The 24,465-nt window shown below is 40.3% G+C and overlaps 1 protein-coding gene across 1 annotated transcript; it reads right to left on the bottom strand.

Moving 5' to 3' along the window:
• Positions 1–128: 128 nt before the first annotated feature.
• Positions 129–15,766, bottom strand: LOC124282531 (adhesion G protein-coupled receptor B2-like). The gene is made up of 6 exons (XM_046718544.1): positions 15,688–15,766; positions 11,266–11,285; positions 9,934–10,131; positions 8,945–9,136; positions 7,472–7,622; positions 129–153 (listed from the first exon to the last, which is right to left on the bottom strand). Exons 1-6 carry the CDS (start codon positions 15,753–15,755, stop codon positions 129–131), a joined length of 654 nt encoding a protein of 217 aa, XP_046574500.1. The 5' UTR covers positions 15,756–15,766.
• Positions 15,767–24,465: the final 8,699 nt, after the last annotated feature.

Below are 24,465 nucleotides of genomic sequence, written 5' to 3' on the forward strand. Positions count from 1 at the left end.
TTTAATCCGGAGTTTTATCATATCGCCTTTTATTACACCACACACGGACATTAATTTTGTCTGTTGTGCATTTAACATGTTCATAGCATTATGCACTGACGTTTTATGTAGACAGCGGTGTGGTGCTGTCAATCAGGTTGAATGACTTGCTTGCTGAAACACAAACAGTCCATTGATCATACTTTCGGTCACAGTTTTGTCTGGCCTTCCGTGTTTTCAAGTCGTGAAGGGTTCTTAAAGGCATGCTATTACTTCAGAGGCTAAAAATAGGGCCTTGCCTTTATAATGATTGGACATGTTTTCGACACTTTTCAAGCAAATCGTTTGCACCGACGAAGGTTATGCATCAAACTGTCAAATCAAAATTTAACATAGGTTTTTCTGTTGGAAAGCGTCTGTGATATAGAATGTCAGAACAAAAGAACATCCAGTCTTGGCCACGCCCATCAGCACACCGTGTGTGTGTGTGTGCGTGCGCGTGCGTGTGTGTGCGCGTGTGTGTGCGCGCGTGTGCATGTGTATGCATACATGTGTGTGTGTGTGTAGTTTTTTTTCTGTATAGCAATTCATATGTCCTCTAGCACATTTTATAAACGTTGGACACCATTGCACCTTTCATGTGTTTCGCGCATGAAGTTAAGTTCATGCGATTGTTGTGTTAGAACCTCAGCATCAGTGAAATCATCACTGACACGTGTTTGTATGAGAATACGATGTCAGCGTCTAGCTTGGTGTTATCCTTCACAAGCTTAGCGTAAAACCAGTAGAATTGAGCAATTGATTTGTTCAACGAGAACATACTTTTACAGCTACAACTCATCGTTAAAAAGAAGCAAAAACTTTGATCAATCACACCACGTCCTATAACATCGCGCAGTGCATCTTTCTGATTACAGATCAGTTCGCGGTTACTTTAATTTAGTTATTTGTCGTATTACACATGATACTCAATAGTCTTTATGCTTATTTTACTTTTAGAAGATAAACTAAGTAAACTATATACAAGTACTCATGGGAATGAATAAGGGAACACCTGAAAGTATAAGTGTTTCTTTATTCTTTCCCAGAATTTCACCCACAGTGCAATACAAACTTGTGAAGAAACCTGGAAAAGAATAAAGGAACACTTGTACTTTCAGGTGTCCCCTTATTCGTTTCCATGAGTATATCTATTCCAAATGGATTCCCCTTCCTTACCGACCAATGAATACACACATTCATTGCTCCCACTAACTTTCATCAGGCAATGTAACAAATACGTATTGTTTCGTAAGTTTAAATATGACGGGAAAGAGAATTGTTGAATTTGTACAAAGTTTTAAGTTAAGCTTCTGGCATTGATAACAAGACACATGTCTATCTGCTGGCCAGCTCTCATTGAAATGTTGAACTTTCGCTCACAGTTTACCATCAGATGACAAAATAAACCGAGCTTCAGACTAGAGAACGTTCTCAATCTTTGGGGATTTACACGATTCACATTTTTTGTTTCAAAGCTACAGGCAATAAAAGGAGTGCTTGTTGTAGTACGAGGATGTCCCTTGCAACCTCGATCGACATTTTTTCGCTGTGTGCTTTTTTGTCGGTGAGTGATGTGTGAAAGGATTTTATTAAAATGAAGCATTTTTGAGGAATTACAATAGGCTTTGTTAACAAATTGTCAAATATATTAGTTCCACTAACATGTTAAGAAAACAACATTGCTATATATTTACAAACCGTTAAGACAAAACACACAAAGACACACACACAAAAACACACACAAACACAACACACATACACACATTAGGGCTAGCATCGAAGTCTGGTCAGTTAAATTTGATGCTTCAGTGTTATGTTTTGCAACAGTGATCAGTAAAACGTGTCTACAGAACAATTAAAGAAAGCCTTTTCTTCTTTTGTCTGTTCACACCTGTTATTGTTCGTGTAGGTAAAACGTTAAGGGTACCATCGTTTATGATGACTGTATTGTTTGAAACTGGTGGCGTTTCTTTTGCCCGTGAGTTTACCTATCTGTCTCTATACCATCCAACATATCCATCCTAATAATACATGCATGCAGCTTGAATACTGCGCAAAGGAAGCTCCTCTGATCAAGGCATATAGTTTATCAGACTCCTATCACAGTTTTCATTCATAAATAAAATATCATGTGTTCACGAACAACAAATACGATGAACCTACAGTTATATGTACAAGAACTGTTTGATCCCACGATAAGCAGTATTCAAAGATACTAAACCAGAATTGTTATATTACGAACTACTACCATTATTGAGTGAATGCTAGTTTCCTCTACTCTCTATATTTTGACGATGGATCGATTCTGGATCTGGCAAACCAAGACATGGTTGAAACCAGAACGAAGATCGTTGTACGATAACATGTACTGTCATCAACATTCTAGTTTGCTTTTGAATCCTCCGTGCCCGAATCTGTGAAGCAAGGTTAGAAACTTTCCACTTGATTACTTGACGACATGATTAACGAGGAATAGTTACTGAAGTTGAAACGAACAAAGAGGGTTACAAGAGGGTTTACAAGAGGGTTTATTTCATGTACTTGTATATGCTACATTTGATTCAGTACATGTGATTGGCGAGTCCTGATTGAAGACGTCAACGCCAGACCAGTCAGGCTCGAGTATCTAAGGATTCCGCTGGGCGTAAGACGCAGTGTGATGAAAGCGATATGAATGGATGACTGAAAATAAGTATGACCTCAGGCGCTAGAGAAAAGAATCTACGCTCACGAACACGCATATTTTCTAATATATTAGATACAATTGCACGATCTTTGAGAAGAAACTGGGAGACTATTAAGAAAATGAATCTATTTTAAGAAAAACGCAATATATGATCAAAGGGAACACAAAGAGTATGTTAATTTTGAGACTGAAGAAATCCAGACAAGCCGGGATGTTTAGGATGTTTGTGCGTCAGGGTCTGACGCACACGCCGTGTATGACTAACACGCCGTGCGTTGACAGCCGTAATATTTTGGGCTGAGCACACCGTGACATGTGAAAGAGTCACCATACAAATGTTTGACACCCCCTTCCCCATTACATTAAGTGAGTGAGTGAGTGATTGAGCTATCCCACCGCACCAATCACGCACCAATCACGCACCAATAAGTTATTAAAGAAGTAGAAGCCCATAACGTATATATGACTGAATGCTACCATTTCCTGGCCACAAGATAAGAAAATGCAGAAAAGATGCAATCCAGTTTATTTGTACACCTAACTTCATTTTCAGATAAAGCAACATCAATCGTCTATATTATTTCTAGTATATTTTGTAAAGATACATGTTATTATGTTATGTGTCAGTGTAATTGTAAAACAGTGCTGTTTCTCTTAAGATTCAGTTGAGGGCAGTGGCTTCCTGTAACTATATTAAGTGATTTGGTAGCTTCCACCTTAGTAAAGATATTCCTGGAAGTGGGACGTGCTTGCTTCTATCATCCATCATGGGAACGTGACCAGTATTCTGTAAAGATCGATATGTTTTCCCTGAATATCCAGCCTTAGCCTGATCTGAAACTGTTGCTTCGAAATGAATAAGAACAAAATACCATAACACTGCTATTCAGATTCCTACTTCCTCTGTATTTGTATGGCCACTCTATTGAGTATCATCATTGTAATTCCTATGCACTAATTTTGATGTATATTTTTAATCGAGTTAATTTTAAATACATTTGTTAATTGTGTGGTTTCACACTAAATTCTTTTACGTTAAGAAAATTAGGAAATAGACAAGTAACACTGTGAGCGTGCGTGCCTGTGTGCGTGTGTGCGTGTGTGTTTGTGTGCTGGTATCATGTAGGACAATTGCCAGCTTCAGGAGAAGAGAACAAAGGTGGAACAGAATATGGGTTGCTGTTTTTATTATGTACACAACAGAGCACAGGACTGAACCATTTGCTTGAATCAGAAGTGAAGCATTTGTCCTGTGTGAGAACAGACAGTTGACGTGAAGACATCCTTCCACTTAAAATGTCAAATTCTCTCAAATATCTGCAAATTTAGCATAATGGAATAAAAAAGTTTTAAAACCATAAAAGTTATATCGGGATTATACTACTTTGCTGTCGTTCTGTCAGTGGTTAAAGCGACCGTAATGTATGGCAGAACTGCGTTAGCCAGTGAGTAAATTCGCGAGTGAGTGAGTGAGCGTGGTTTCACTTAATTTCCATTAACATTCCGTCATATCGTCATGGAGACAGACGTCGGTAATGATCTCCACACGTTGTATCCACGTGAGGCTGCTTCGGAATGACGAGGGAACGTTTTAACTAGCAGCTATCCCAACCGTCTAACACCAGCGCCATGTCGTTATTGATATCAACGGCAAATCTTTGCCAGAAGAGATTTACCTCAATGTCAAAGGTGGCATTCCAGAAATACACATCAACTAAGATGATAATCTAGAAGGAAATACCAGTTTATATAAAGCTGTGAATGTTACAGTTATAAGCATACATTTGTTTGAAAACCATCGGTGGACTTCTAACTCATATAACTGTTATGATGGTGTACTGGTTCATCTATCTTACGCCAGTTAAAGCAGCAAGCAATCACACATGACAGTAAAATTCACGTCAGCCATCACTAACTGAAGCGGCTTTAAAATGACGTCAAGAACGTCAGAGCCATTTATTCATGATGAAGTCGCATTATCCCTGCTCTGTTACAAGGAGTGAGCCTAATGTCCACTCAAACTAATTTATAATGTTACTATGTTGTGTGGCAGTATATGACTGACCGTATGAAGGTGAGGCTGTGTGATAGGATGACTGTAGTTATGTGTAGTCCTGTGAGGTGAGATAGGTGAGGTTTGGTGAAATTGGGTTGAGAATAGTCGTGCTTGAGAATATTTCGCTCATATGAAGACGTGCATGCGTGTGTGTGTGTGGCTGCTTGTACTAGCCCAGACTTATAGCTCACTGAGATACCATACCGCAGTTTAGCATGAATACCCAACCCAGACACATTATACTGACTCCGAGCCGACCAGTCCTTGTTGTACCCATTAATGCCGAGCGCCAGTCAGGGACCAACAAGAACCATATCTTAACGTCTTTTGGTATGGCGCGGTCGGGGATGGAACCCGCGACCTTCCGTTCTTCGGGCGCACGATCTAACCACTACACCACAGAGGCTGTCCTGTTGTCCTATGACTTTGTTGAGGTACGACAGTGTGGTAATGTGACTGTGAAGCTGAGTGGTAGTATATGTTTGTGTGACTGATTGGTGTGCGACTATGAAAGCGTTTCTGTTGAGGAGGTATGGCTGTATGAAAGTGTGACTATGTAATTATGTGTCTGTGTTATGTAACCGTGTGGAGGTATGGTTGTATGACAGTGTGACTATGTAATTATGTGTCTGTGTTATGTAACTGTGTGGAGGTATGGCAGTATGACAGTGTGACTATGTAATTATGTGTCTGTGTTATGTAACCGTGTGGAGGTATGGCTGTATGACAGTGTGACTATGTAATTATGTGTCTGTGTTATGTAACTGTGTGGAGTTATGGCTGTATGACAGTGTGACTATGTAATTATGTGTCTGTGTTATGTAACTGTGTGGAAGTATGGCTGTATGACAGTGTGACTATGTAATTATGTGTCTGTGTTATGTAACTGTGTGGAGGTATGGCAGTATGAAAGTGTGACTATGTAATTATGTGTCTGTGTTATGTAACTGTGTGGAGGTATGGCAGTATGACAGTGTGACTATATTGTTGTTTTGCAGTATGTTGTGGTGGCACTTGATACATACTTCCAGGATGAAAATGTTGATATATTTATACGACTGGCATGAAGAATCGGAACGTATACAAAAACTGATATTTCATTCAACAGATTTATCGCGGAGAAGTAACGAACGATTACTGTGTCGACTCGGGACATGTTCCGAGATATGAGTCATATGATTGAGGAGGTCAAGGAGACAATTAAACATGGAGATTTAAATCAAGAACTTGCTGAGGGAAGCACTAAAGGTATATCTAAATGAAATACTGTACTCTCAGACTCTTATCTGTTTGTGTCAAATATCATTAACACGTGTCTCGTTCGTGTGAACAAATCTTGCAATGATCAGTTGCATTTAGACATTCCAACTTAAATGCTTGATTATGTCTTGACTTGTTGACTTCAACTGGCGTTATATTTCTTGTAATGCGGGGACTTTCAAATGTTTTCATAGAAACGGGATGGTTGGTTGATTGGTTGGTTTGCTATTGTTGGTTGTCTCGGAAATTGCATAGTGTATGTCATCTACATACATCGCAGTATTTATGTCCATTTCAGTTTGCCTTTAATACAACTGATGTTATATCATGAAACAGTAAGACAATCATTGATCACGGCGTGAGAACAAACATTTTTGGCAAACATTCTCTGCCATATGGGGTCCTTACTGTGAAAGGTAGATCTACCGTTCACATTGTATAATAGTGAGAGTTTAGTTTTACGCCGCACTCGGCAATATTCCAGCTATACGGCGGCGGTCTGTAAAATCAGTCTGGATTAGACAATCCAGTGATCAAAATCATCAACATTGATCTACGTAATTGGGATACGATGACATGTGTCAACTAAGTCAGCGAAACTGACCATTCAATCCCGTTAGTCGCGTCTTACGACAAGCGTCGGTTTCTGAAGACCAATTCTAACCCGGATCTTCACAGGTGAGAAACAGGAAGGTAGAATAATGTCCATTTCTTTACACGTTTGGTGTAGTGTCAATCGACGTTTGATGCGGAATGCTGTTCGTGGGGATGCAGTCAAACAGCAATATTTCGGGAGATAAAAATCGTGATGGAGCCAAGGAGGACTTAAATAAATAGTCAACAACTTGATGTATTTGGCACCTGTACGTTATATGACCGATACGATGGGATGGTATCTTGGCACTACTAAGTTATATGGAGGACCTTAAGGCAAGGTAGTATTGGACATGTGACGAATTAGTTGCGCTATTACCATGTGTTCAGGGGTGGTGGGGTATCCTAGTGGTTAAAGCGTTCGCTCGTCACGCCGAAGACCAAGGTTCGATTCCCCACACGGGTACAATGTGTGAAGCCCATTTCTGGTATTCTCGGCCGTGATATTGCTGGAATATTGCTAAAAGCGGCGTAAAACTAAAACTCACCCACTCACCATGTGATCAGGAACATATATGAAAATTCAGGTTCCTCTTTGTGACTGCGTCGAGGGGTAGTGGTGTTTGGAGTAATCGAACTGTGGACAAGAGACAGCCATGTCTGATCTGTTCCACCGACGGCTCTCAGCGACTTGTGACAGGGCATGTATACCATTATACCCGGAAAGCTACATACGTAGCAAATAGAGCCATGTGATTGATAGGTTGAACTTTTTTATTCATCATCAACCTTACACAGTCAAATATCACCCCCTGAATAGACACAAAAATTCCACTATTCTGTAAAGGTTGCACCTGAGAACATCTTGACCACACGTGGACACCAGGCCAAAGCGGTTGGCAGGGCAGCGCACCTGCTCATAGCGGCCATTGACACACAGGTTGAAGAACGGGATAATGTAGTCATACAGGAATGTTTGGAAGCCGCGACCTTCACATGTAGCAGCTGAAATAAAGAAATATGTAGAACAGAAGGGAGAGGTCACTATAACCATATTCACAGACATTTCAAACGTACGCAACATGTGTTTTACCCGCAGTGATCTGTGGCGGAAACAATCTTCTGTGGACTAAATGCAACAAGGCAAAACGTCATGCTAATTGGAATGAAGCAAGACAGAATAATGAAACACTTTACTTCTACCGCCTTCTGTTCTGTCTTTTGAAGTCCCTTCTTTGGTTTTGACAGTTATTTGTACAGAGTGTTTTAATTTTTTAGCATTAACACAGATAGCGGGGACGGTATATGTGGTTTAAACAATTTTTTATTCAAACAAAATTGAATAGGGATCGGTGAACAAGATATTAGCTTAAGTGAACACCTCTCCCTAAACAGTATAAGAAATAGTAAATTTGGGGACAGTATATGTAAAGCTGTTAAGAATAACGTATGAAAACCTTCGTCAATCACTACTGCACCAGCGCGACAGTACCCTTAGGTTTGATTTGGAAGTCGATTAAGTATTTCAGCATTTTTATTTGAACATTTAAATATTTTCCACGAAAATTTTATTTTTTGCTGTCTCGGAAATTGCATGGTGTATGTAATTTACACATATCGGAGTAGTTTTGTCCATTTTAGTTTGCCTTTAATAGAATTGAATATAGATGACACACTTTGACAATCACTGACCACGGTGTGAAAACAAAAAGAAATGCAAGAACCATGCTCTGCTACATAAGGGCCTACTTGGGCACGGTAGATCTACCATTTACATTGTATAAGCCCATAATATGCGACATGTGTTCGCGAGATGGATACCTACTCCTAAGGGGGTTAATGAGTATGATTTTTTGTATTAAAACAATATTACAGGGAATATGAAAAACATGAAAACATGGTCTTCACAGTTTGCGCGTGGGTGTTAAACGGTACGAAATCAGGGATCATAGAAGGGTAGTCAGATTGAACCATCTCGGCCAAGCCTTAGTGTTCACAGGTCAACGAATATGTGATGAATATGTTTGTTTAATATATAACAGGTCACTTCCTCTACTCCTTGGGCGATGGGGTAGCATTGTGGTTAAAGTGTTCACTCGTCACGCCGAAGACCCGGGTTCGATTCCCCACATGGGTACAATGTGTGTAGCCCATTTCTGGTGTCTCAATTTTCCAGCAATATCACGAAAAATCAGAAATGGGCTTCACACATTATGCCCATATTGTGAATCGAACCCGTGTCTCCGGCGTCAAGGGCGAACCACTGGGTCCCCTCACCACCCCGTAATAAAAGTTGAAGGCATTTGATAATTATATTACATACACACCTCCAAACCTGAAACAGGATCTCAGCTGAAATGCAGTTCTTGTGCAAAAAACCTCCCTTCGCTCTACCAGGGACTGACTGCATTGGCCTGCTGGGGTGCAAGTCCGCGTCCTCCTCTGTGTCTGTGTACCACCATTACCGCAGTACGTGCTGCAGAGGCCTTCATTCGCCCAAGCTCCCCATGTCCCAACCACTGAAGTCAGGTAGTGATGTGATCATGTTGTGCTTACCATGTGAAACTATGGTACCGTACTTGTAACGTGAAATTTTCTGTTACAATTTTAATTTCAAGCTTTAATCAGATATATGTAAGCGTGATTTATTACTTGACCAGTCAGATGCTTGGTGGGAATTTGGAAGTTGGAAGGTAACATAACAGCGTATGGTATTGATTTACAACTTCTTTAATATTACCAACGCGACGTTTCTGGGCTAGTTCTTGCCCCTTCATCAGGTGAATGATCAATATTAAAGAAGTTGTAAATCCACACCATACGTTGTTATGTTACTTGACCAGTCACTATCAGTTACTTCTGAATGTCATGGAAATGTTATCGCATATGATAATGAAAAACTATTTCATTCTATCTAACTGAAGTAAATAAACATACTGAAACAACAATAACAGTGAATCTCGTAACATAACAAATATAAAATCAAACCAGAAGTATGTATTGCATTTACGTCCTTCGGTCCTTATCTACTGGCTTTATATTGATGTGTACGAATTTGGATCAATCTAAATTTTAACAGTATATTTCAAGCAGAATTAACTTATAAACCAGTTTTAATATGACTGCATCATGATGTCACAAGAGAGTCTGAATACAAGAAAGGAACATGCAATGGAAAATCTGACACAGAGTTCCTGTATTTAAAGACTGTTCAAGTAAAAGATATATTGTGCGTTTGCCAATACTGGTAGATTAAAAGGTTACACATAATTGGTCTCACGTATTTACCAATGAAATGGGACAAGGAGCTACTCACAGCCTGTACAAGGAACACCAGTATTGCAGGCTCTGGTAGTCACTTCCAGTTGAGCAAACCTACAGCCAGCTGGGGGACTTGGCGAAGGGCTACCGAAACCTGGGTTGCATTGTCGAGTCCGATTTTGGGTCGTTGTTCCCGTACCGCATGTTGCTCCACAGGCGGACGCCGGTGTGGTTGTCCATGTAGTCCAAGATGCTGGATTGAAGGAAAGAAGAAAAGTGGGGTGCGGGGTATATTGTGTCCATTTCGGGAACAGAACTTGGACTTTCGGTGTGAAGTGTGAATGCTTCTACCGAACCCCAACAGACCATCACACCGATCATCAACTAGGTGGTTTCCTCAAATTACACATTTACGATAAGGCATATTGGTCAGTAATAGGATATGAATTATAAATGATAAATTTTATGATAACCTACACAATAAAAATATAGTTTCTCTGGTGCATTTGTCACTTACATAAAAGATACTTCTAAATCATACGACTACTAAAATTACATTTTCTGTGAATTATACAAAACTAATAGGCAAAAAAAGACTCTTATTCGTTGTCCCTTTCTTTCCGGTACGGTATGCCACAGTAAACCCATTTCATCAATCCGCAAATGGCAATCCCCTTTCCCAAGTCGGTGGTTATTGTATAATGTTTGTTAATAATCGCAATCGTCAGATATATGACGTAGTGTACAGAGAATATAAGGAAAGAAACTGGGAGTGTTTATAAAATAGTAACATATGTAATTGGATAAGATCAATATGAATGAGAAAAAGGTTTCAAACTGGGAATTCAAATGAAATCAGCAACATGAAAAAATCCTTCTGATTTACTTACAGAAAATAGTCGAGACGTGTCGGTTTTTGAGATATGCGTGACATTTGATTTGATACAGTTTTAATGTGTAAGTTGCTAGGTATAATCTGGTAATATTATGCGCCAAGAGAATGTTTTTCTTGGTCCTAAGCGGCCAAGTGTCGCATTGACTAAAACAGAAACTGAAGTGACTCATTATTTATTGGGATGTGATATGTGTGGGCTTGTCCTTCTTAATGTACAGATGTGTGTAGGTTTGTGGGAAAGGTATGACTGTTGAGATCTTTTGTCTCATAGGAACAAACTTAAGTGAATTGCAGACAATTCATATCAACACGTAGAATAATTGGGAATTTGTGATTCCATATACGCGGGAGCTCTTGCAACTCTGATTTTCGAAATCTGATGAGGCACAAGGGGATGATGTAAGTGACTCAGAGTATGATGTAATGTTAGTAATATGACGTAATTGTAGTAATTTCCTTCCAACTTGATAATAAAACTAATTCTCAACTTACCACAGAATACCTGGCCAACTCTGAAACAAAAGAACCATATGTTAAAATAGAAAATGACGGACGAGAATTTTGTCCTGATGGCAATGTCAGTCAGATGAAAGTTCTCCTTTACCGCCTATTATTTAAATTTGGATTGTCATTAGAATATATCATGCAAGAACTAAACAACATTTTGCTTTGAAAATCACATTGTTAAAATTATGGCGCATTATGGTCATTGTGTCATTCAATATCGCTCAAAACAAATTAACATGTGTATGGTTTTAAAGCGCTTTCAGCACTATATTAGCAATATTCCGACAACGTCAAGAACATGGACACCACAGATGGTCTTCACACTGTACCCATTTGGGGAATCGAACTCGGTTCTTTGAACGCTTTAACTACTAGGCTACTCAATCGCTTTTTAACATGTGTGCCTCTCGGAGCGATTTCAGAGAAACGTGGCTGTCTCATGAGCATATTTGATAAGAATCGACTCCAGCATCTATCTTTGTCATATGCAGCAATTAAATGGATCGGCTTGTCAGGTTTGATGACCTCATTGCATGTCATCGTACGGCAGTTGTGTAGACCGATGCTCATAATGTCAGTCACTGGGCTGCTTGATCCAGACTCGATCGCCTCATTCAGCTTTAAACGACAAACAAGGAAGCAGAGGACAAATATTCACAGATGTGTAAGGATAATGCCTGGAAGGTAAGCCAGGCCTAACGCTATTCCGCTATCCTTTATAATACTTGGAGAGTACTAGACTACTGATCAATATACCACAGAAATCACTGAGTCGCCAGATGTCGTGGCAAATGATGGGCGATGTTGAAAAAATCCAGGTTGTTGGCTTGATAAAAAAGGTGTACAGAAAAAGTTTATTTTGGTCCAAATAAATAGAGACATAATATTGAACAAAAGCAAAGAAGTCTCTTGCGACATGCGTTGACCTAGTTCCAAAGTAAATTCCACCCACTGAAGACCAAGCTGCCTGGAGGTGATTAAGGTCTGTGTGTCAGTACATTTTACTTGGCTCTCCTCACTGAACAACACCTCGGGCAGCAAAGACTTACCGGGACTCCATATTGGTTCAAGTTTCTCAGGTGACTTTCAAATCACACAAAACAAGTTGGTGGCGGTTGTGAATGAATGAATGAATGAATGAATGAATGAATGAATGAATATGTGAGTGAGCTTGCCTAGCGCCGATTTGAACAGTATTTCAGTTTCATCTCGGTGTGTCAGCTTCATGATGGAGGGAAGCCCGGAGTGATGTAAGCCATGGATGACTGCTTTGTGCCAGCATAAATGTGGTTCTGCAAATCCTTGAATCCTAATTACGGCAAACCGAGATTCAAACTCACAGCCGTTGGCTTCTGGCTCGCCTAACTGATAGCATAAGGCACGACAAGTGAACAAAAGATGCCCTTGATCATACTATTGGGGATATTTGGGGGCATCAGTTTGCAAAGCGCAGGTGAATCCATATTCCTATGTTTAGTATCAGGTATAGAAGGACTTTATAGATTGAAGATCGGTCACCTCTTAAACTGGCCATCTTCAAGAACATGATATAGCCTTCAAAGTTCGTGACAGGAGAAACGTTTATATAAGAGCAAAGACAGAATCTTAAAACAACAAAGCCACGTGATGGGCTGATATTACTAGTCCATATCATACATAGTACTAAGTGGTAGCCAAGTGAATGACCAAACCGGGTACCCAGAAGCATCACACCAACAACATTGTTTTTAGAAATCCGTCTGCATTGCGTTTCCCCACTTAGTGTTATTGCTGGAACGTAAGTCAGTCACTTAGACACAGTCACTTACTCCGGGGCAGCAACAGAAATGTTTCCAACTGCATCAAATCAAATATACCATTTATCTGATAGCCTTAAATGCAGTCGTCCTCATAGGGTGTCCAGAGAAACTGATTTGATTCACTGCAGTGTGCAGCAATCCCACGTGAGGGCTGTAATGGCAATATAAACAAATCGCAGTCTTTCCTGACAACGAACTGCCAACATCAAAGTCAGCATCTCAAAGACACATCGACGCACCCGTGGCGCAAGAAAGATCGACATGATACCATTCATTTGAAAGATTTGTTGCCACTCGGACTGAACAAAGTAAAAACACTTTTCTCAGTGACGTTGTAAGTAATCAAATGACTCAAACACCTTTTGCTGATAGACAGTACGAAAACAGTACGGATTGTATGTATTGCTTTTATTATGGGCCAAAGGGAAAGAGGAACATGTGGAATGTCTTCCAGAGTCGGTGAAGTCAGTGCGTGACATTGTTAATGGTATACGACTCAAACTAAACATTATTAAAGGTAATTGGGATGCTATCTATTCTGTCCCAGCCAACTGTCATCAGAAGTCTTACACGAATAGTGTGTAGCAGTTCCCACTTCCAAGCGTGGCCACATATGCATTGACCAATGCGTCAATTGTTTTTTAAAGAACTTATACAAGTGACATACATACTAGTAAATCAAGCCATAACGCCAGCATGTACACTAAGAAAACATAATCCTGAAACATAAATCACTGCTATCATCTCGCAAACACTTTTGCACTAGATTTTAAAGCTTCTACATATCCCCATTAAATGTAACACCACATTTCTGTCTCACAGGTAATCACTCAGTCTCAGTCATTGAATTCACAGAAACTACCTGAGACATTTGGAAATGATGGCATGTTTATTCTCAAAACTTTCAAGGCTTTGCTTTAGGTTTGTTTTATATTAGGAATGTCAAAACATTTCATTTTTAAAATTTATATTCTACAATCACTTATGCCACATGAGACACTGCAATCGTTCTTGATGTGCATGTAATTATTTGGTATTTACATTGAAACGTGTCAATGTTGCTGTACATTTCAGTGATTAAACAGACTGTTGTTCCGATATTGTTATATACACCTTTTTACATGATGCGTTTCTCACGTCAGGGACGTGCAAATGGTATGTTGGAAGTTGAAACAAGACAGAGCATTGTGGCACCGGCTCCAAACGTTTAACAGTCAGTTATCTGCAGATTACAATTAGACATTCATATAACATTGATGATAGACGTCCATCTGGGTGACGACTGGCGAACAAGACCGTTTCACCGGAGCGATTGTGTTTATGAAACCGTGGCAATATGCCTCTCAATTTGTAGATGAGCTTCTATGTGATAGTTATAGGTGATAGAGTGAATGTACAAACTATTCGTGATCGGATATACAGATGGAAGAAGTTATTCCACGATTGACCAACCGTCACATTATTGCAAAACCAATCGCTTTTGAGAAAACGTTTTCAGGTGAACGAAGGATTACTGTCTGCGTACGTCACCGTCAAACACACCTACTATTCTCAACGTACTTGGCGTTGTCCTGCAGGAAGAATGATATGGAATGAACCAAGCTGACACTGGGTGTTTGACATTGGACAGAGGCGGATTCATATAAATGTCTTTTCATAGTAATGGGGCTTTGGCCTATCATCTCACAAAATCATCTAACGTTCAACGTTCGACCTCAGTCTGATGTCCCTGTTACACCGTTAAAATATCTCATTGAAGATACATTATAGCAATAGCTGTGACAAATGCCCTACTTATTTCTAACAGTATATAAAGTAACATGTCGGTCATCAGAGATTTAGGACAATGTGTAAAAAGTTCAATGTGTAAAAACTAAGTTTACTGAGAACAGAAACATGCAAAATGCGGGACATCCTCATTGACAACATCAAAGAAACACTTGGCAATAAGACATTGCGCAAGACGTGAGCATCCCCAAGTGCACCAACGCTCTGTCTTACTGATGTGATTCATCAAAAGGTAAAAACATTATAAGGGAATTTGACGAAGGGGTTTAAGGGATTATTTATGCCCATGGAATGGCTTATTGCCTATATTTCCACTATTCAATTGTCAATGGGCCCATCGAAAATATATGGGACCAAACGGTTGCAACGGAGATTCCCCGCTTCTTAGAGCTACATATACAACGTTTTAAATCATGATGCACGATATACGCCGATGAAATTCACAGTTGCACAGTAGGAACATCAGACTTGTAGATTGCACTGTGTTGGTTTGCGCCAAACGAAAGGTGATCGATTTCATAAACGTCTTCCTCCGTCGGTGGATGAATAACTTCAAAGGGAGCTGGGTACTATTTATACCAGAGAAAATCTAATATTTTTCGAAAGGATATCAGTTTTTCTACAAAGACTAATATCTAGTGTTAACATGTTTTTGAAATATATTTTCCAATCGTCTTTTAATGCATAAAAATGTCTCGAAGTGACGCCGACTTGCTTCGGTAAGATAGTCTCTCTTGTTTCTACAAGGTAATCAATAACCGTCTAAAATGGTATGTCACAATGCAACTTACTAAAAAAGAAATCAATGCCATATACTTACATGGACTCCAATCCTGTGGATACACCTATGAAAAAATAAATAAAAATAACGTAATTAACAGGAGCCATTATCACGGTGTTTGTCGGTGTCAGTGGACGAAGCAAATGGCTGTGAAGATTGAAATACCCAGGAAAACCTGAATGTTATCGTTTCACGTTTGATTAACTCAAGCGATCTTTTCCAAGCCTCCGGTCATTTCACAGAATCTACACAGCCCCTTGAACTCGAACAAAAATTGGTAAAAAATCGTGTTTTATTCGTGTGCTATATTGCAATTCCGCTCAAATACTTTAGTTACATTTATGATAAGGTTCTATCAACCGTTTGATCAAACGATTTTGTTATCTTCAATAATGCAAGGTCTATATTTTTCGCCCGTCACAGGTAAAATACTGATTGAACTATTATATGTCGTCATCTTGTTTTAGCCACACAATAACGTATGGCTCTTATCTGCAGTTTATCACTTTCACAATATATTTTCTTCAAGTGCTCTTATTAGATTACTAACACTTTGTGAATGACGGTAGCAAATTTGGAACTGTTGATGATAAAATGGCTGATAATAATTTGTCTGTTTGTTGTTCAACACTGCTCTCAGCATTATTCCAGCTACATGTATATGACGGCGATCTGTAGATAATCGTGTCTGGACAAGACAATCCAGTGATTGACAACATGAGGGTCGTTCTACGGAGTTGGGTGAATTACTTCAACCAAGGCAGCCAACTTGATTAACTAAAAGAAATAATAAACATATACTAACTTGTAGATCCATCAAATTTTCATTTCGACATCAACATGTTTAACGAATACTATTACTAATAGAATGTTTTAACAATGCAGCATGCTATATAACGATGGACTTTGTGATTGCGTTTAGTAACATGTAGAAATATGTATTTGGTGATGTACAAAGATGTATTCTCTGGGAAACGTACGTAAGTAACACAGGTTTGCATATTCATGTCGACAGACAAGTATACACATGTATATTTCTGATTAAATGGGATATCGGTCACAAAAGACTCAAATAGAGAAACAGGAAAACCCTTGAGGCCTTCGCGTTCTTTGTCAGGGTCAATGAACCATAAATGAACTCAATGAACCATGAAACATGAGCACGGTAAATCACCTTTAAATCAGCACTCATTCACATGATGCTGTATTTATAGGATAGAAACCTGGTTTTACATGACCTAATTTCAACTGACACTATGGTTGATGTAATGTTGTTTTACACCGCCTAAACCAGCCAGACCATTCCATGGCGTTCCACCCCAGCGAGTGAGTCATTGAGGTTTAAAGTTTTCCCATCATTTCAGGAATATCACGGCCGGGGACACCAGTAATGGATCTTCATATTTTTCCTATGTGGAGATCGGAACCGGGTCTTCTGGGTGACGAACAGAAGCTTTAACAACTAGGCTACCTCATCGCTCCTTTACCAATGTGAGGATTCCGGGTTAAGCTTATGGCAGCCTATATGTATGCTTGGAATCAGTGATACTGGAGCCGGGGATCAGTCCTGGTTAATGACGTATTCCCTTCTGAATGCATCGTCGTTCGGTCACCGGTTGATCTGGTCTGTCGATTAGGTCCAAGCGGCCATCAGATGGCGGCGTTATTGTACTGGGCAAGAGAAACGGGAGTGCTTGTCATAAGTTAGTGTGCATGTGTTCTGTGTGTGAGATGAATGTAACGTCTATTTTATGCAGAAGGTCTCCCATAACCCATGTGTGTGGCCGATATAACAATAATAGAAATATATTTGATGTATTTCAACTGCGTATTGTAACGGGCGAGATAAATAATCTCTCTCTCTCTACCCCTCTCTCTCTTTCTCCCCTCTCTCTCTTTCTCCTCCCTCCTCTCTCACACACTGATTTGTAATTTTTAAATGTATTCCTGCAAGTTTGACGACCAACCCAATTCAGACTGTTTAAGCAATAGTTTTTCGCTGAGCTACTATTTATAGTTTTGTCTTCCGTTGAATTCTTTTCGTATATGATCAGGTATGCTGAAATTCTGTCACCAATCCTAGACTGGTGAGAAACGCTCGTCGTCACTGAATATTCTCTCGCTGAGTACACTTGTCTCGTGGTTATCATTCTTGCGTTATTTCGGGACAAACATTGCAAATGTTTTATGTATCGCGCTGATTAAACAAAACCTTCGGTTTAAATTTCGGCTCAATAAATTTGAAACAGTTGTTACGATGATAGTATCTATGCATTGGTGACTGCTTTCACCAAATGAGGAAATCGGTCAAGCCGATGTCTTGTAAAATAAGAATAACATTTAATGCCGATCTTGATTTATCAAACCACAATACAGGTAATTTGAAATACCAATATGCATTTTCTGTCGTATGTTCCAGGGTATCTTTGCTTTAGATCGAATGATATCACGTCATAACAACTGGGTACAAAATTATAAACACATGAAAGAATATTAAATTTCTTATCATTTGCAGACAGATGCGTTTCAAAGTATATAAATGGGAGTTACGAAACGACTGTTGCAGACAAATTTATCCATGCTTAAATATTTATATAACCTATCTTTCACATTTGCGGAATTTGGGAGAAACGGACTGAACGCACATCTGTTAGTTTGTATAATTATCAGGACCGGAGGCCTGATTCTAGACACCAATTATGGCCTGAAGACACAACCTGCCGCACCAAGTAACCCACTGATTTATATGTGCCAGGAAATAATGATCTGTTTGGAGGCCATGCTGATGATACGAGCGACACTTCAAACGATGTTTTGATTCTACTGATACCGGCCTGCACGTGGTGCGTGGAAGGGTGTGATATCAACACGAGCTAGTTATACTGAAACCTGACTATCTTCGGAATTTCGTAATGTATGGGTGCTGTTTCCTTAGTTAGAATCGTGGAGATGCAATTCCAGCACATTGGATTAAACAGGCCTTCATTCCTGTATTGTGTGTTGAGGAATGTGTACGAGAAACTCCATTAGTCCAACTTGCCTTTCGGACAATTACTCTTGAGAACGTTCAGCATCAATGTATACTTACTTCTTTATTTGAAGGGTGCCTGAAGGAAGTTTCTGAAACGAAGGTTGTATTGTACACCTATAACAGTTTGCATATATTCAAGAGAATTTGTTCTAAGTTAATATAATTATTGGCTGTATTTGAACCAAATACACGTCTGGACATTTACAGACATCAAAGTTAGAACACAATCACTATGAATGGAAAAAGATAAAAGTAAACCGTCATGAAGTATCTCCAATAATCAACTATGCGGACATGATACCTATTTTAGGAAATAATATTTTGCACTTCCTTTTTTCGGGATAATTGAGGATAAGCGAGATCGGGAAGACCTTCCAGTGCCAGCACTAAGGGACATTGTGATGAAGTACTTACTGATAAAAAATAATAATAATAATAATAATAATAATAATAAGGGCCTGATGATGTACGCCTCTCCGTGGTGGGCCTAGATAGGGGAATTTTATTCCCTGAACTGAACGTACATCACCCAGTTAGGGCTGACCCCCCGAAGCTGGTTTTTCACTGGGTTACAAATAGCCAAGAAGAATTTTATCTTTCAACTCCGCAGCCCAGTCAGCCTTCCTCCGGTAGTGACACCAACCATACTGGAGATGGGACTTGCCCCAGGGGAAGGCACAGAACCCCACCTTAAAACCACACTACTTGAGTGTGCGAGAGCGACAGGATGGCCTGAAAATCCACGTATCAATGGCAAGTCGCTGAAGCTGCATTGGGACAATGCCATGCCCATGTATGCTTACCTGACGGAGCAAAATCTCCGAGATCAATTCCGGCGGCTTAAAAATCTCTTGCCCCGTGAGCCAGTTCAACCCACAACTGGTGCCCGTCAGGAACCTTTGCATGAACAGAATGCTCAAGTGGCAGCAGACCCAAAACTTCTGATGGACGTCCGTGTCAACCTCTTTCCTCTTGCTGATGGAAACTCTTCCGGCGTAGAGCCAATTGGCCCCGAAATTTCAGACCCTCACTCTTCCCCTTCTTCAGTTGCAGATCTTTCCGAAAACCCTGTGTATATTTTGTTTCATTCTATTTATGATGAAATATCTGGCATACCTTTAGAAAATCGGAGGCCAATTAAACAAACAAATGAATCTTTTCCCAAAACCGAAATCAATTTATTAAATGATATTATTTCTATGAAACTTTCATCGGACTGCTCATTACATGAAGTTAATTGTTGTGTCTATGCTGCCGCTCGAACCTTGGAGGAAATTCAAACAGTTTCCAAAGAAAAATCATCTAATACTAAGAACAATACACCAAAGAAAAACCGGTTTCAAGTAAAACTAACGGAAACTCGAAAATACATTTCCTGGATAGAGCTGTGCCTGAAGTTAAGATCATCAGGGAGTCCAATGTCAAAACGGCAAAAGACAATTTGGAGAAAATTAAAATTACAATACAAGACAACAAAAGAAAGGTACTTCTCCAAATTGTCGATTCCCTTAAGGCCAAAATAAGGGTTTGGACTGAAAGAAAGAAAAAATGGGAAAAGAAAAATATATTTATCAAACAAAATAAACTTTTTAGAAATAATGAAAAGCACTTCTACAGGCAATTGAAAACAAAGGGTGATGGTGAACATGATAAACGGCCTCCCATGGATGCCAATGAAAGGTTCTGGAAACAGTTGTGGTCTGTACCCGGCAACTGTAACCTTGAGGCACCATGGGTCCGTGATTATGACCATGCAATGCATGAGAAAGTAACTAGGTCGTTTGTCTGTTACATCTCACCAGATTGCCTGAAAAGTGTTATAAAAAAGTCCAAATCTAATACAGCTCCAGGGCCTGATGGCATTCGAAACCGGTATTGGAAACTGTTCCCCTGTGTCCAAACACCATTACTACACTGTTTTAATACTCTCGTGGACACAGGTGATGTTCCTCCATGGTTCTGCAAAGGTCGAACAATACTCCTTCCCAAAAAAGGAGACTTGACTGATCCCAAAAACTTCCGCCCTATCACATGTTTGAATACACAGTACAAAATATTGACAGGGTGTTTGACAAACCTCGTGTCATCTTACTGCTCTTCCAATGATATAATTTACAGAGAGCAGAAGGGGGCAAGAAAGGGATGTTGGGGGGTGCAAGGATCAACTTCTTGTACAGAAAATGATTTTGGAAGAGGCAAAAACATATCACCACAACCTCTCCATGTGCTGGATTGACTACAAAAAGGCATACGACTCTGTCCCTCACGAATGGATTCTGAAGTCTCTTCATTGTATTGACCTCCCTGAGCGACTACTTGATTTACTCAAGTCTTTAATGAGTTGCTGGTCGACTCAGCTTGAGATGTACTCACAAGGGCAGGTGCAGACTTCGGAATCTATTCCAATCAGAAGGGGAATATTTCAGGGGGATTCCTTTAGTCCTTTGCTTTTTTGTCTGTCTTTAAATCCTTTGAGCTTTCTGCTCAATAAAGAGGAGGGTTACCATCCCGGACCTCCTCAGCACAGATCCCCAACACCTCTTACTCATCTCCTTTACATGGATGATATCGAGCTCCTTGCCAAAGGAGATACCAATTTGAAAGAGCAGGTTCTCCTTGTCGAGTCCTTTTCGAATGATATTGGCATGACATTTGGACTCGACAAATGTAATACTCTTCATTTGAAACGAGGCAAGGTAACTAATGATGGATCGGTCAAGTTACAAGGGGGAGGAGTTATTGAGCATCTTGTGGAAGATCAGGCCTACACCTATCTTGGGAATGCAAGTTCGAGACAAGCTCCAGGATGCCCAGATTCAAGACAAACTTCGGGCCGAGTATAAATCTCGTTTAAAGAAAATCTGGAGCTCAGAGCTAAATGCTCGAAACAAGGTCAAAGCCACCAATACTTTTGCTGTGCCAGTCCTTTCCTATTCCTTTGGAGTAGTTGATTGGACGAAACAAGACATCCAGAGTCTTGACCGTCTGACCAGAAGGATCATGTCTGATAACAGAGCCCACCACCCTCGTTCCTCTCTTAACCGTTTATACATGCCAATCAATTCTGGAGGTCGGGGTTTGATTAATGTGGAGGCTCTTCATGATAGAATTTTATTGTGTACTTTTGCACATATTTATTTATCAGATGATCCTCTGGTGATGCATGTGAAGACTCATGATGAAAGCAAGGAATTCCACAGCTATTTTAAGCGTGCCAAGGTTGTTGGACAGAATCTGAAATTTGAGGTTGATTTTGTTAATGGCGATGTACTGCTGGACGGTACAGTGATGGGAGTAAACCAGGTGAAGTCCTTCACCAAGTCTGCCCAGAGTCGGTCTTTGTGGAGAAGCTTTCTGAGAAGCCATTGCATCGTGTGTACATGCAGTGTGTTGAACAGAATAGCAATCCCACCGACTCCTTCGCCTGGATGAAGTCGGCTGGTCTTAAATGTGAAACTGAGGGCTTCCTTTTTGCTGCTCAGGACCAGTCACTTCCCACTCGCAATCGCCTAAATGTGATTCTTAAAGAAAATATCAATATGAAATGTCGACTTTGCAATGAATTCACGGAGACCGTCCAACACCTTGTCAGTGGATGCCCTTCCTTGGCACAAACAGCATATCTTAAACGACATGATGGCATGGCTCGTTGCTTTTACTACCGTCTCCGACATGCCTGTGGCTTTGACTCCGAGGTCCATCCATGGTACGACCCTGAACATGTCCAGGGCGTCATGGAAAATGATGCTTTCAAACTTCTGTGGAATAGGCCCATATACAGCCTCAGAAGAATTCCAGCCAACAAACCTGATCTTGTCCTTTTTGATAAAGCCAATGAATTTATTTATATCATTGAATTTTCTGTCCCTTTTGACACCAATGTGATTGGCAAGATTAAGGAAAAGCATGATAAATATGCGGACCTCGCCTTTGAAATGTCTCGCTTGCATCCCAAGTACACTGTCGTCAGGCTCCCCATTGTTCTCGGTGCCCTTGGTTTGGTACCTCCTGATCTGTTGGCGCAGATCAGGAGAGTGCCCGGGTTCTCAACCGGGAGTACAGCCCTTCTGACACTCTGTGTAATGCAGAAGGCTGCAGTGTTGGGGAGCCTTCATATTCTCCGGAAAGTTCTTGGTGGGTTCGACTAGGCAGCGTTTCCTGGGAGAAGTCCCATTCGCTGTCTGGGCTGCGTGTAGAGGGGGCAAGGGCCCTGAGCTGATGATGAGCCTTACCAGCCTGACTGTGCCAGGATCACCCGAACCCTCTCTTCTGCATATTATCTTTAATCTGTAAAACATAATAATAATAATAATAATGAAACCAATACAGTAAGGATCTCATGAGAGAGATGAGAACACACTGAAGGATGAACTGGACATGACAAAGGTTTCAGCGAGCTGGGTTCCAAGACTTCCGAGTCCTGATCACAAACATCATCTTGTAAAAGTGTTTGAAGAAGAATAAGCAGCTTTTGTCGAGTGATTTGTAACAAAAGATGAGTCTTAGATTTGCTACACTCTTGGATTTGCCTGAAAACAGTCAAAGCAGTGGATCGAGTTAAAAGTAAACCACGACACCATGTTTAAACATGAACACTGACCCACACAAAGTCATATATAAAAGCAATTTCAATACCGGCGGAAACATTTAACGTCTATTCCTCCTCAGAAGGCAAACTTTGTTCCATCATCTTCAGTCCTAATGATGGACTTCATCCTGAACGATCAGACCACTAAAGGCCAACATGAGGCTAAACATAATACAGTAGTGTTGGAATATCAGTCTGCCAGCTGATCGGTAGTACTTACCTGGGTCCCGTTTCACAAAGCTCTCGTAAGCCTAAGATCTCGTAACTTTTCTCGTAGCATTCGTACCTCCTATGTTACTAGGAATGCTACGAGATAAGTTACGAGACCTTAAGCTTACGAGAGCTTTGTGAAACGGGGCCCTGCAGAGCATCGAACGTGCATTCAGGTGTTCGGGAAGTGTCATTTCCCGGTTTCTGTATGGACGTTTGTTAATGTAAATTTCCCACGGTGTTCTACGAGGGGATACTGTGTGACGATGTTTCATGAACATAAATTTGATATTTGTTAATGCATATTTTTTTCTTTCCAAATGTGACATAATACTTCCGTCTATGTTGTTTCGTGATCATAGCAAAGGCTGCCCAGCCCAGCACAAGTTTATTGTATAATCGAAGAAGGGGAAATCTTACCACAATATGTCCACCCCCTGTATAAAGTTTCTTCCAAAAATAGCTTGACATCGTGACATCGTGACATCGTTAACAATGTTATTGCCGCCCGACAGGCCGTCTCTGAGTCTGTCTCAGGAAGGCGGTTCCGAGCTGGCAACTGTAGTGATACTGTAGCAAATGCCGTGCTTGTATGAGGCATCCACTTGCAGCCGTTTCAACAAAGGGTCGGTGTGACATGGATTACGTCACGTTCCAAGCTAAACCGTACGCCCAGTTTATATACTCTGTGCGGTTCTGACTTTGTGCGCTGTCTGTCATTTCGAAATATATGCTCAACAAATTTATACAAATTGGCACTGACATTATTGGTAAGAATTGTGTGAGGGTAATTTAATTTGGGGTTCTTTTAGAGTTGTAAACACGGCAATGACATGTACGCTGTTTGAACATCATCTTGGCGACTGACGTGAATCATTTGGTGATGGGTGAAACAGAGCCATGAGTCATGCAGTCCGTCATGGGCTCAACTCACGTCCATTGGAATGCAAGAACACAGACATTGCTAAACAGGAAAACGCATCCAAAT

This window comes from Haliotis rubra, unplaced genomic scaffold (genome assembly GCF_003918875.1).
Source record: "Haliotis rubra isolate DU_JTF1 unplaced genomic scaffold, ASM391887v1 Scf3, whole genome shotgun sequence".
Taxonomy (NCBI): domain Eukaryota; kingdom Metazoa; phylum Mollusca; class Gastropoda; order Lepetellida; family Haliotidae; genus Haliotis; species Haliotis rubra.